General features: G+C 40.2%; 1 protein-coding gene across 3 annotated transcripts in view; it reads right to left on the reverse strand.

Moving 5' to 3' along the window:
- Positions 1-9,243, reverse strand: part of TGFBRAP1 (transforming growth factor beta receptor associated protein 1) — a 33,012-nt gene extending 23,769 nt beyond the window's left edge. The window contains exons 1-2 of one of the 3 annotated variants that reach the window (XM_063149838.1): positions 9,198-9,243; positions 5,845-6,546 (exon numbers count right to left, since the gene is read on the reverse strand). In XM_063149838.1, coding sequence (XP_063005908.1) covers positions 5,845-6,529 — 685 coding nt within the window. In that variant the 5' untranslated portion in view covers positions 6,530-6,546; positions 9,198-9,243. Of the gene's footprint in view, positions 1-5,844; positions 6,547-8,997; positions 9,102-9,197 lie in introns of those variants that run through there. The other 2 variants (XM_063149836.1, XM_063149837.1) reach the window with 2 other exon arrangements.
- Positions 9,244-12,207: the final 2,964 nt, after the last annotated feature.

Consider the following 12,207-nt stretch of genomic DNA (forward strand, 5'->3'; position numbering starts at 1 on the left):
TCTTCTCCAAGCTTAATAAACTTTTAAATTTTAAATTGCTTTAGAAGCACATGCCACTGGTTCTACTCATATAGATATTTCCCAATTCTGAGACATCAATTGAAGAGAAATTTCAGTCACAATTTTCAGGCCCAGTTCCATAAATATTTACCAGCACAGTGTAAACTTCTGTTCTAAATATGAATTCATATCCCTTAAACCAAGAATTCTCAGGCCATTAAAAAGACATGCCCATGAAAATTGATCTTTGGCAGCAGTGAGCCACTTGACAGCTGGCAGAATAAGTCTGAGCTCTAAAGAACAGAAGAGATTAAAAGATTATGTTATTCAATTTACAAAAGCTCTTCCAAACAGAGGATAATGAGACAAGGCGAGCTGGGTACAAGGACCTTCTTGGAATGAATGAAAAAAAAAAAGTAAAACTGAGAAAACAAAACAGAAGAATGTAAACTTTTACAGAACTACATTACAGAGACTAAGCTTTTGGATCCCTTACAGTGGCTTTCAAATGATCAGCCATTTCCCCTTGACTAAGGGTTCTTTTTCACTACAATGATCAGCTTTTCAACCAGAGCACCTTACAGAAAATTTCTAAGTTGCAACATATAATTCTTAATTTACTCTACAGATCTTGATATTCTTATGACTCAGCAGTAAAATTTTATGTCAGACAAAATGTACTGTCCAGTTTTAAAGGCTTACAGTTGTTATTCCATGATATAATCCCACTTCCAAACATGGGAGAAAACCTGTACTAAATACATGCCAACCAGTTGTAAACTTAAGGCTTATTACATTTGAAAGACTAATTCTTTGGCTTTTCTATTTCTGTGATGTTCAAACACAAATAATTATAAACCCCATTTTTTTTATGAAAAAGATCTTTTTTAGGTAATTTTAAAAATCTTTTATGGAAGTGAAAAGGCATGCATTCCATCCAATGTCTCTCTACATCCCTCTGCCTTCAATAGCTAGAGCTTCTGAGGCAGAATGATGCATTTTCTGTCTTCATCCAGCTCTCACCTAAGGATAACAATAAACATAACTACAACCAGGAACCACAGTCTTCATAGTACAGGAATGCATCTGATGAAACTTGAGACGAGGCTGGGAATCAATTCCATATTAAAACTGCATAGGCTACCCACAGATTACAAGAGTTACCTGAAACAAAGCTACAGTTTTCAGCACCAAGAGTAACAGAAATATTTTGTATCATCGGCAAACTGTCGAAGGTGTGCCCATTCCTACCAGCCATGTTGTCAAAATGATGTTAGTACTGACCTCACATTGGCCCCCTGGGGTACAGGACCAGAGGCTGGCCCCCACCTGCCTTCTGCACTGCTAACAATAAATCTTTCAGCTGAGCTTTCAATCCACCTCAGCTGTTTCTCCAGCTCATTCTTCATCTCTTTGTCTGCAAAGGATGTCATGGCAGAGAGCATCAAACCCTCTCTGAACTTCACAGGATCACAGCTCCCCTCATTCGCCAAGCCGGCCTCTAATCACAGAAGACAGTCTGGCCAGGCAATTTTCCCTTTTTAAATCCACATGGATTACTTCAAATCACATTCTTGCTCTTTGTATATTTGGAAACAGCCTCCAGGATTTTCTCAGATCCCCTTCCCGAGGGATCAGGGTAGGGCTGGCTGCACTTCCCTGCTTCCTTTCTCTTGATCACCTAAGGCAGGAGTGAAAACATCTGTTTTCTTGCAGTTCTGAGGAACATCCTCTGATCATCATGATCTTTCAAAGATAAAAAATTGGCCTCAAAATGACATTGACCATCACCCTCAAGCATTCATGAGAACATCCCATCAGGTCCCATGGATTTGACTGTCCATAACCTGATCCTCCTCTGCTGAGAACAAATTTTCCCACTGTTCCTTAGGGCTGATGATTCCTGAAAGAAGGTCATACCAGTAGACTGACATAAAGAAGGCATTAAGCTCCTCAGTCTTTTCCATGCCCTTTAGATTCAGGTGCTCCACCCCATTTAACAGTGGGCTTCCACTAGCCTTCCTGGGCTGCTGATATGCTTGTAGAAGCTCTTTTTGTTGCCCTTCATGGTGTTCAGCACAGTCAATGCCAGATGGACATTGGCCTCTGCCCTGATTTTGGATAGAGTTAATTTTCTTAGCAGCTGGTGTTTTGGACTGAGTAGAACAATGCTGATAGCACACTGATGTTCAACAGAGCACACCCCTTCATCATCTCCTTGGTCACTATCAGTGCACTCTGGAAAACTCCTGGCCTCCTTGTCTGCTGCTGTGCTGCCCCTTTAGAAGGTTAACTCCCATCTCAGCTGTTAAAACACAGCTGTGCTGATTTCCCAGAAAAAGTGAGAGAGCTTCCACTACCACAATGTTCTGTAAAGACTTCTTCCTCTGCATATGCCTGAAACAAAACTTCTTCAGCTCTGTTTGCTGCTTATGAAGTCTCTCATCACACCACCTTGCACTGATTTGTTTGCCAACACAGCCTAACCTAAATCCAACTCACCGTGTTGCTCAGTCAAGATGATAAAAACACTTTTGCCTCACTTGACCAGGTGGATCCCAACTCTTCCTTAAATAGGGATCCATAGTCCTAAAAGACAAAACTCATCACCACAAACTGTACAATCCATTAGTGGTCTACACAATCCATGTACTCCTCCTCAAGATGTTTCCTTACCAGCAGGGTTGATGAGAAAGCTCCCATCTCCAATATAAGGGAGTTTCCCACTATTATTTGCTAATTCCTCCTGGTGCTACTGCACTGTACAGGCTTAGATGATTTGTTGGACAGAACTTCCTGCTTTTCATCTGCTACTGTAAGCACTGAGTGTATTATATGGATGTAGATCAGCAAGCAGAGAAGGAGAGCTCTTCCCATTATCAGAAGTCATGAGTTTCCTGTGTCAGCCATCACAGAACAGCAGAGACCCAGCCAGTCCTTCCCCTCTGTACAGCTGGAGGTTCAAGCCTCAAGCCTGGGTCCTGGAGAAGATTCAATTTCCTTTTTGCCATCTCTGGTGCCATGTACTCAGCTGACCTCCCACTGCATCTCATTCACTTGGCAACAGGAATCCTCAGCCAAGCACACATAGAGGCAAGGCCAATGTTTTTCCCTGGTGCAGTCTCAGCATGAGGCAGGAGACACTCTGCTCAGCCCAGGGTGTGAGGAGCTGCACCCTCCACTGCGAGCTCAGCCTGAGTCACCACCTCAGACCTTCTGGGCAGTTGCTCCAGCTGGTGCTGGGAAGCATACCCTGTGCCAATATCAAGAAGTGTCCACTGTAATTTTAAACACTTAAAGCCTCTGTACAATAGGAAATCTGATTAAAAACATGCAACAAGAGTTTCACAAACTAGAAAACTGAATTTTGGTAAGAAGTTTCATACATATCACAAAGGACTGATTTTCAACAGTAAATTAACTAATTACTGGACAGAAAGAAGAAGCACCAAAAATGAAGTTCTTCCCACTTTTGAAAGAAAGAGCTAAATACTAATTGCAAGTAAAGACAACAAAGTGTCAAATGGCTAAGGATCTGCTATGAACAATTCTAACAACCATTTTAAAATCCAGTGTACAGATAAAGAAAAAGGTTACATACACAATAAACTCAGAGATGTTTTACATTGATTATCATTTTAAGCACTTGCTTTTTGCTAATCTAAATTCCAGTCTTAACTCCAAAGAAAATTAATACAAATAAGTGTCACTTCAAACACTCTAAAGCAAATACATTAAGGCAGGATATCTCCATCTCAGTAAAAGAGGTTGAACTTAGCATAGATGCTCTACCAAGTGCCAAACCAGCACACCATGATCAATGAGACATATGAAAGCAAACAAAATTGGAACTGAAGATTTACATCAAGCCTTTGCAAGTCCATGCATTCCACAGCAGAGGCCCACCTGAGATACCAAGATACACAATGCTTATCTACTATAAAGGTGCCCAACCATCTTCATAACTTCAAAGAGACAAGTGTTAAACACACTAGGAATTGTACCAAGGAGGAACAGCAAGATGGATAATACTTAGTCAAAACATCACTGGGGAGGGAATCGAGAACAGGAGATAAAACAAAAAAAAAAAGGTGAATTAAGCAAGGAAAAACTATACAGTTGATAGCAAATACTCTAAAAGGTCTCTGAGGCAGTTCAAGAAAGACTTTGCCCATATCATGAGGAAAAGAGTGGTTTATAGCATGTGGTTTACAGCAGCACAAGTGCACTTGCTTAACATCTCCCATACCTGACATTCTACTTACACAAGGATGTTGTACTTTATAAGTCAGCTTCTGTTCATGCATCTCTCTTACAGTACACCAGACAAAAGCAAGTCACACTAAATAAAATTCTGATTCTTAAAATTCTGATTCTTAACTAAATACAATTATGCTTTTGAAATTATATTCTTAAAGACAAAAAAAAGATAAATTACTTGAACAGAATCTGTTTTGACATGCCTAAATAATTTTAAAAATTAAAGAAATAATGGAATCTTCTCAGAAAATCAGCTAATTGACAAATTTTAACTTCCCTAGCACTACTAAAACAGTTAATATCCAAAACTGCAGATCCATATTTAAAAGAACTAAGAGCTTTAATAGCAAGTGGGCAGCCAAAATGACTTAGAAAAGCACTGTATCTGAAAAAAAAACCCAAGTTCATCTTGGAACATCTTTAATTAACATAAATTCAAATTCTACTGAGTCTACTTCTTTAGAGAAAAGCTGGTGAGTTGATGTACATCTTGCATTCTGGTCACAAAGCAAAACTTCAATACAAGCAATGATTTTTTTGGAATTTATATTGCACACTTGATTTTCTTTGGAATTTATATTAAAAAACCAAACCCCAAATTAAGAACCTAAATAGCTGTGAACTTTGTGCCATGCTATTCCTAATGTTTCAGGGAAAATACATAAACAGTGTCTCCTGAAAGGAGAGTCATATGGCAAACAGCATGACAGCATTCTGCCTGTGGTATGTCAGCTCTGGGATATTGCAGCTTTTCCAAAAAAAGCTCAAGATTACTGACTTCACAGCATATTGCCCATTTAGATAGATTACAGTAGTCCTTACAGTCATCTCTTAGATAAGAGCATGATTTCACATGATTTAACTTTGGTTTTGCAATACTTAAACTATCATTTTCTGGTAACACAGAGCTGAAAAATAATACTAAAACATATAAAGCAAATGAGAGCATAAAAACTGGGTAGTATCTGATAACACCTACAGTTAGGAGAGTGTTTACTATTATAGGAGGTAGGATGCAACTTACTTCCACTAAAGGTTCTTACTAATACTGTAGCACGACATACCTTCTTGTGAATGTATTAAAATCTATAAAATGGACTTTATAAGAGCTCCTCTGAATAGCAGCTGAGGAAAAAATTAATTCATCTACACAATATTGTAGCAACATTCACAAACCCACCAACCCTCAACAAACCCTCTAGTCACTACAGACTCTCTATCAATCTCTGAAACTTCACTTGGTACTCAACAATTTTTTTTTGCTAGGGACTGCAAGGTACAATGAAATGAAGCTTTGATCAAAATAAAACACATAATGAGAATAAAAATAATAATAAAATTTTGTGCATTAATAAAAAACCACTTAGAGTGGTTTTTTACAGTTATAATATTATTCTACAGTTATAATAGTACTAAGTATCAAAAATTTACCATCTCCCTTTTATCTCAGTGTTCCAATATAGACCTGTGAAGGAAATCATCATTAATATGCATAACACTTGATTTTTAAAGCTTTGCTTCAGAAATTCAGAGAAATAAAGAGAAGTTCTAAAAATTGCGAAAAATTAAAATCCTTAGTCTCACCTAGGCCTCCAGGGCCAGCCAACAGAAACTCTTGTCTGCCTATTCTTTTCACAATTGGCCGTTTCTCATCACTGCAATAAGGAAACAGGTCCTGGGAGACGCCAGTACTGTAATTCAAAATGATATACTGTGTAGTAAGGGCAAGGCATAAGTAGTAACCATCTACAGCCACAGCACAGGGTTGCTCTGGAGTAAACACTTCCTTCACTATCTGCACTCTGTCTTCAAACACCATGAACATTTGAATGGTCCGGCGCTTGACCGAGATAATGCAAACTTCCACGCAGAAAGGATCCCCACTCACAGGGTTTTCATTCAGGGTGAATGTCACAGCTCCTTTGATCCTAGCACCAGTGGGGACAGGTTCCAAGTTGATCATGTTCACTAGTGTTATCGTGTTGTCACAGAGCACGAGCAGTCTCGTGAGGGCAGAGGCTGCTTTCAACTCGCTCACAGGCTTCTTCAAACCCAGGTATTTGTGTAGTTGCTTGGTGGCAGCAAAAGTTATTTTTCCAGCTGTGGATACCTTTTCATCCAACAGGAAGTGATAGATAAAGCAGTCATTGGTTCCAATATAGAGGTTCTTCCCACAACACTCAATGCACTCGATGTTGATGTAGTTTTTGTCTCCCATTAACATCTCCCGCTCAACAGCAGAAACGAGCTTGAAAGCTTTAACGCTCATTGTGTCTTCTGGGTGATCTAATTAAAGAGAAAAAAAACACTACTGTTTACCTCTGCATGTAGAATCAGATATCAGAGAAAGCAATTTGACATCCACTTGTACAAAAACTTAACTACTGCATTTTTAATAGTCTATACTCCACTTCTAACCCAACTACACAAGCCAGAGCAAGCACATTAATAACAGAAATTAATCAAATTGTATGCTTCTACTTCTAACCTGTTCTGAAACAGATTCACAACAGCACCCAGATATTCTGAAGTGATGCTTTCTCCACAAGTAACCAGCATGTTATTGGCTCTCTCAGACACTGGCACTACACGAGGTTTTTGCCAGTACTTAGTTACTAATAAACCTGTCATGCACAGGTTTCTACCACCTGTACATGAAAACAGACAAGCTTCAGGTCTGAGATTTCCTGAGAGGCTGCAAGGCCTCTTAGGAAATTTAGTGCTACTAGTTAACAGGTCATATTGCTTCACACTCCATTGTAGGCCTATTAATACACAGCCCCTTCACAAAACATCACATTTTAACACATATTTTACATTCCTTAGTCTCCAGCAATCAGAAATATATACTTTCCAAGCCAGTTCAAGAATAACTTACACAAGGTATCATACAACTCATAATAAAAGTTGTTGGTTTGGGTCATTCATTAAGCTCAAGAAGCAGCATCACAGAAATTCAGTGTTTCTGTTTTCCACCACCATAATAATTCCAAAAGCCGGTTTTTGAGTGCTAAACAGCATTTTTAATATTTATTCTACAAACTATACCTACCCCTCTCCAATCAAGCACTGTCAAGGGACAGATGCAATTTATGAAGCAGATAATACTGTTTTAAAAACAATCCATGCAATTTTATTATACTCCAGACTTGTGTTATTTTTGTAAGAAGCCAGCAGACAGCTGTGCTCAACACTCCAAAGAAGAGCAAATGAGAAACTGCTGGCCTTGTTTAATCACTTTTTAATTTGTCATGACTGGTCTGTAATGCTCACTTAGCCAATGCAGGCACAACACTAAACATCTCAAACACACACAATCACTTCTGCTCCACATGTACAGTGGTGATGCAAAACATCAAATGAAATCTCTGTGGACCAACAGAGAAACCTACATCAACAAACTAGTCCTGTAAACAAAATTGAAACTAAACACAGACAAAACAAATTTAGTTTCCAGTTACTACATCTAACAAAACCCTTTGTTTTTGCAAGAGAACACTAAAAACTGTGATCAAATTTTCTGTAACTGAGTTAGAAAAGATAAGGTACACAACTTGCAGGTAATCATGAAATAAAATTACATAAAACTAAGATTACATAAAATTACATAAAATTAGAAGCAAACCAGACTCCCAAGATACAGTAGTAAGTGTTAGTGCCAAATACTTCATAGTTCATTTTTTGGGTTTTTATCAGAAGTTAAAAAAGATTTTAGTTTGGACTTCCATGACATTTTCAAGTTCTATCTTCAGCTGGAGTGCAAATTAGTGTTACGATCTTCAACAAAAAAACCAACCAACCAAACAAACCTAGGAAGCACTAGAGAAATAGCTGAGGGTAAAATGACAATGCAAGTCTGGCAACACAGCCACCTTATTCTCCAACATGATCAAAAGAAACACAGAATTTTAAGTTAGAGAGGACTGTCCAAAGGTTGACTGCCAAAACAACCCCGACAGTTCTTAAGAGCCTGTTTGTAGCCTGAAGTGATAAACTACTGTCTGCAGAGGTCAGGCAGCTTCCATACCTGAAGCTGCTAAGGACTCAGTATGCTCCTGCAGCCCAAAGTAAAAATGGGAATATGTGCCACTGAGAGAAATGCAGAATTCTACTCCTGACCAATATGTGTTAAAAAGTCAAAAAGAATTTCCTAAATCAAAGTTGATGCAAATTAAAAGTATGAAAGAAATCTTAACAGATACATCACTCTTGAACAGAAAGAACAAAAAATCCATAGCACTACATAAGTCTGGTAAGAAAGAAATGAAAACATCTGTTCTAGAATAAAAAAAGATGCGAGAAAAAGTTTTTAGGAACAAACAGTGCCAACATGCATGACCTGGACATAACCTCTTTTTTAGCATTTCTTTTGTTCTCGTTAATGAAACCTTAGGGGCCAGTGAGCATTGTAAAGGAACAGGTTCCACAGAACATGCTGTTCCTTTGAAGTGCAAGAGGCCACCCCATAGTTACAGATAGTATTTCTTATACTACATTTAGATGTAAGAAGCCCGAAAAACAAGATAATGGGGATGTTTTCCTGTCAGAGAAAAATAAAGCAACAGTCAAGAAAATTATCAGTCTAGTAGGCACTGATTTTTAAGCGCAATAACAACCCCGCACGCACTCATTTCCTGCAAGAAGAGGGAAGCAGCTCTCCCCCGCTCCAGTTAAGCAATAACCTTGCATTACATTGTGCCCTCCCTGCCTCGGAGAGCAACACCCTGCCTCCCTCACCTGCGCTCCGCTCCCTCACCTGCCCGCACTCCGGTTACCCTGCGGCACAACTCTTGGGAGCCGCGGAGCCCCGGGAGGGCAGGGACGCGCTGCCCGTGCCCTCACACACCGCGGGCAGCCAGGCCCGCCGCCGGCCGGCCCCGGCGCGCCCGCCTCCCGCACCCGCACACGGAGCCTCTCCCGCCGCCCTCCCGCAGCACCTGCCGGCGCACAGCGGAGCCGGGCCCGCCGCTCCGGGGCCTCGCGGTGCGGTGCCGGCGGCCGGGGCCGCCTCGGGGCGCGCTGCGATCCGCCGGCGGCGGGCGGGGGGGACGCGCCGCTTCCGGTGCGGCGCCGGCCCCGCCCCGGCCGCGTCACCGGGCACGGGCAGCGGCGGGAGGCGCGTCCGGTCACGTGCGGGAGAGCCGGGCTGCACCGGCCGGGAGCGCAGCCCCGGAGCGCCCCGGGGAGCTCCGCAACCCGGCTGCCGGGAGACGAGACTAATGCACTTATTTTTTATATCTGTCTATCTATCTATCTATCTATCTATCTATCTATCTATCTATCTATCTATCTATCTATCTATCTATCTATCTATCTATCTATCTATCTATCATCTATCTATCCATCTATCTATCTATCCATCTATCTATCCATCTATCCTAATATTTATATGCATATATTTATTTGTATATATATTTAAAATAGATACACAAGAGAGTCCAAAGCCAAATAGATACACAAACACACACACACACACACACACACACACATATATATGTGGGAGATGCTTTTTTCAGGTTCCCAGAAAGTGCCCTCACTCAAATTTGATTGAATAATAGTAAAAGTCTAGTATCTATTATGAGACTTACAATAACGCTGTTTGTATATAGTATTTTATATATTATATAAGTCTCATATATTATAAGAGACTTATACTACTACTATTATTTATATAAATAAATAAATATGTAACTCTCAACTATTAAATGTTAAAAAGATAAATTACTTATCTGTAGAATTGTGCTGTTGAAGTTTAGGGCTTGACATGCCTCAGTGACCTAGGAGGAGGTTAACACAGCTTGTCGAGAAGGGTGTGCTCCTGATAGTGGACACAAAGAATGCAGACTTTGAGGGCCACAAATACATTTGGCAAAATTCCCAAGATAAGGAAGAAACTAACAAAGCCTGCTCATCAACTCTGCTGGAATCAGCTCTGACTGGGTAAAAGGTAATTCTGGCGGGGGGGAGAGCTACAGTCACTGACTTAAGGCCCAAGAAACCCATCAGCTCAAGAGAACAGGAAGACTGTGCAAGCTAATCAGCATGAGAAGTGAGGGAATCATTGACCAATAGAAGATTAATTAATGAAAGAATTATGTAATTTGTAGCCAATGAACATTAATGCCTTTGTTTGCTAACATACATAAATGGTAAGTTTTGATGGTCATCATGCTGGCTCTGTGGATTTGCTGCCCAGCACCTCTTTCTGCACAGAACTGTAAATAATTCAAATATCTCAATTCTCTGTGTGGATTGGCCTCTTGCTCACTGAGTGAAAGAAGCTATTTTGGGACAACACATTCACCTAATGAACAAAGTAAAGAGCAAGGATCAGAACAGATGTAAAGCATTTTTTTTCTAATTGTAAAATCTTAAAAAGAAAAATAATAGAAAATAATACCTGGTATCATTTATTTAAAATTACTCTATTGCATTAACCAAAAAATACAAAAAATAACTCTACTATGAAATGTAATAGGATCACTCAACAAGTGTATGAAAACAATATAGCTCATTAAAATTCTATTATTTTTACAGCAATTGGAAAAGAAGGATTATATTTTTATCAGACTGTTTGCATTTCATCTCTTTCAGAACTTTATTGTGAGAGGACATGCTTTGGTTAGTCAAAGAGGATCTATAATTTTGGGTACAAATGCCTACAAAGTAAATAGTAACATAAGAAAATCACAGGGTAAAAGTCTTGATCAGCACAACTAATTCAGTTAGCAAGGATATGTTTCTGTGAGGCAGAACTTACAAGGTACTTTAGGAAGAGGGAGATGATTCATGCAGTTTACAAGAAAGTAATTTCATTCATTGAAATAAGCACCAAATCCAGGCTGAACATTCACCCTAAAAGCTATATTCATTCACAAGATAACTTGAGTTCAGTTGATTTTGCAACATAATTGGCTGAAGTGAGAAATGAATGAGAAAATGAAAATAGAATAGTCTATAGCTGTGTGCCTGCTGGGCACAGAAGTGTAAAGTTGGGCTTTGGGCAGCCCTGGCACCCAGCCCATGCTTCCCCTTGGATGCCGCTTCCCTGAAGAGAAAAAGCACAAGGGAACAAATTGTATATACTGCCAGAAGACACTTTTGAGGAAGCCATATCATTTAATGTTACTACTTACTTGTACACTTAAATGATTTTTAAATACTGAAAATTCGAATTTATGCCTTTTGAAGTGCTGCATACATGAAGGCTCTAAAGTGACATACATAGTAATGTATCTTCAACTCCTTCCACGTGGATGTACTTTTATTGTGTTACATTGTTGCCTGTGCCTTGCAATTCTGTAAAATGCCTCAAGTACTTCAAATTACCTTGTAATTTTTTGTTGTAAAAACTACACGGTTATTTACACATGTAACCATTTGTAATTCTCTGTTCAGCTTTTAAACATGTAAGTGGGGGAACAGACTTCAACGGGCAGGCAGCTATTGTAGTTTGGAACTACAAAGCAACTTTTGTTGTTGCTTATCAAGCAGCGTTAACCAGTGGGCGTCACAAGTATGGGCAGGATGGAGATCGGGTTTAACTCCATAGCAAAGATCCGGCATGCAGCAGCACAAAGCATTCATACTGCAGTGTGCTGACAGAATGACAATTAAACAGATATTCTCCCGGTTGGTTCCATGCTGTCAGCTGGGGGGTGACCTCACCTTATCAGCAACACCTAACTCCCTCAAGGGCAGAGAGGCCTCGAAGAGAAACCCAGACAAACCAGTGCTGTGTAATCACTAGCTGTATGATGTTTAACAAGGGCGAGTGCTGGATTCTGCACCTGGGATGGGACAACCCTGGGTGTATGGAGAGACTGGGAAACAAGAGGCTGGAGAGCAGTGCCATGGAAAGGGACCCAAGGGTCAATGGCGAGTTGAACATGAGTCAGCAGGGCCCTGGCAGCCAGGAGGGCCAGCCCTGTCCTGAGGGGCATCAGG

The sequence above is a fragment of the Melospiza melodia genome, chromosome 2 (assembly GCF_035770615.1).
Source record: "Melospiza melodia melodia isolate bMelMel2 chromosome 2, bMelMel2.pri, whole genome shotgun sequence".
Taxonomy (NCBI): Eukaryota; Metazoa; Chordata; class Aves; order Passeriformes; family Passerellidae; genus Melospiza; species Melospiza melodia.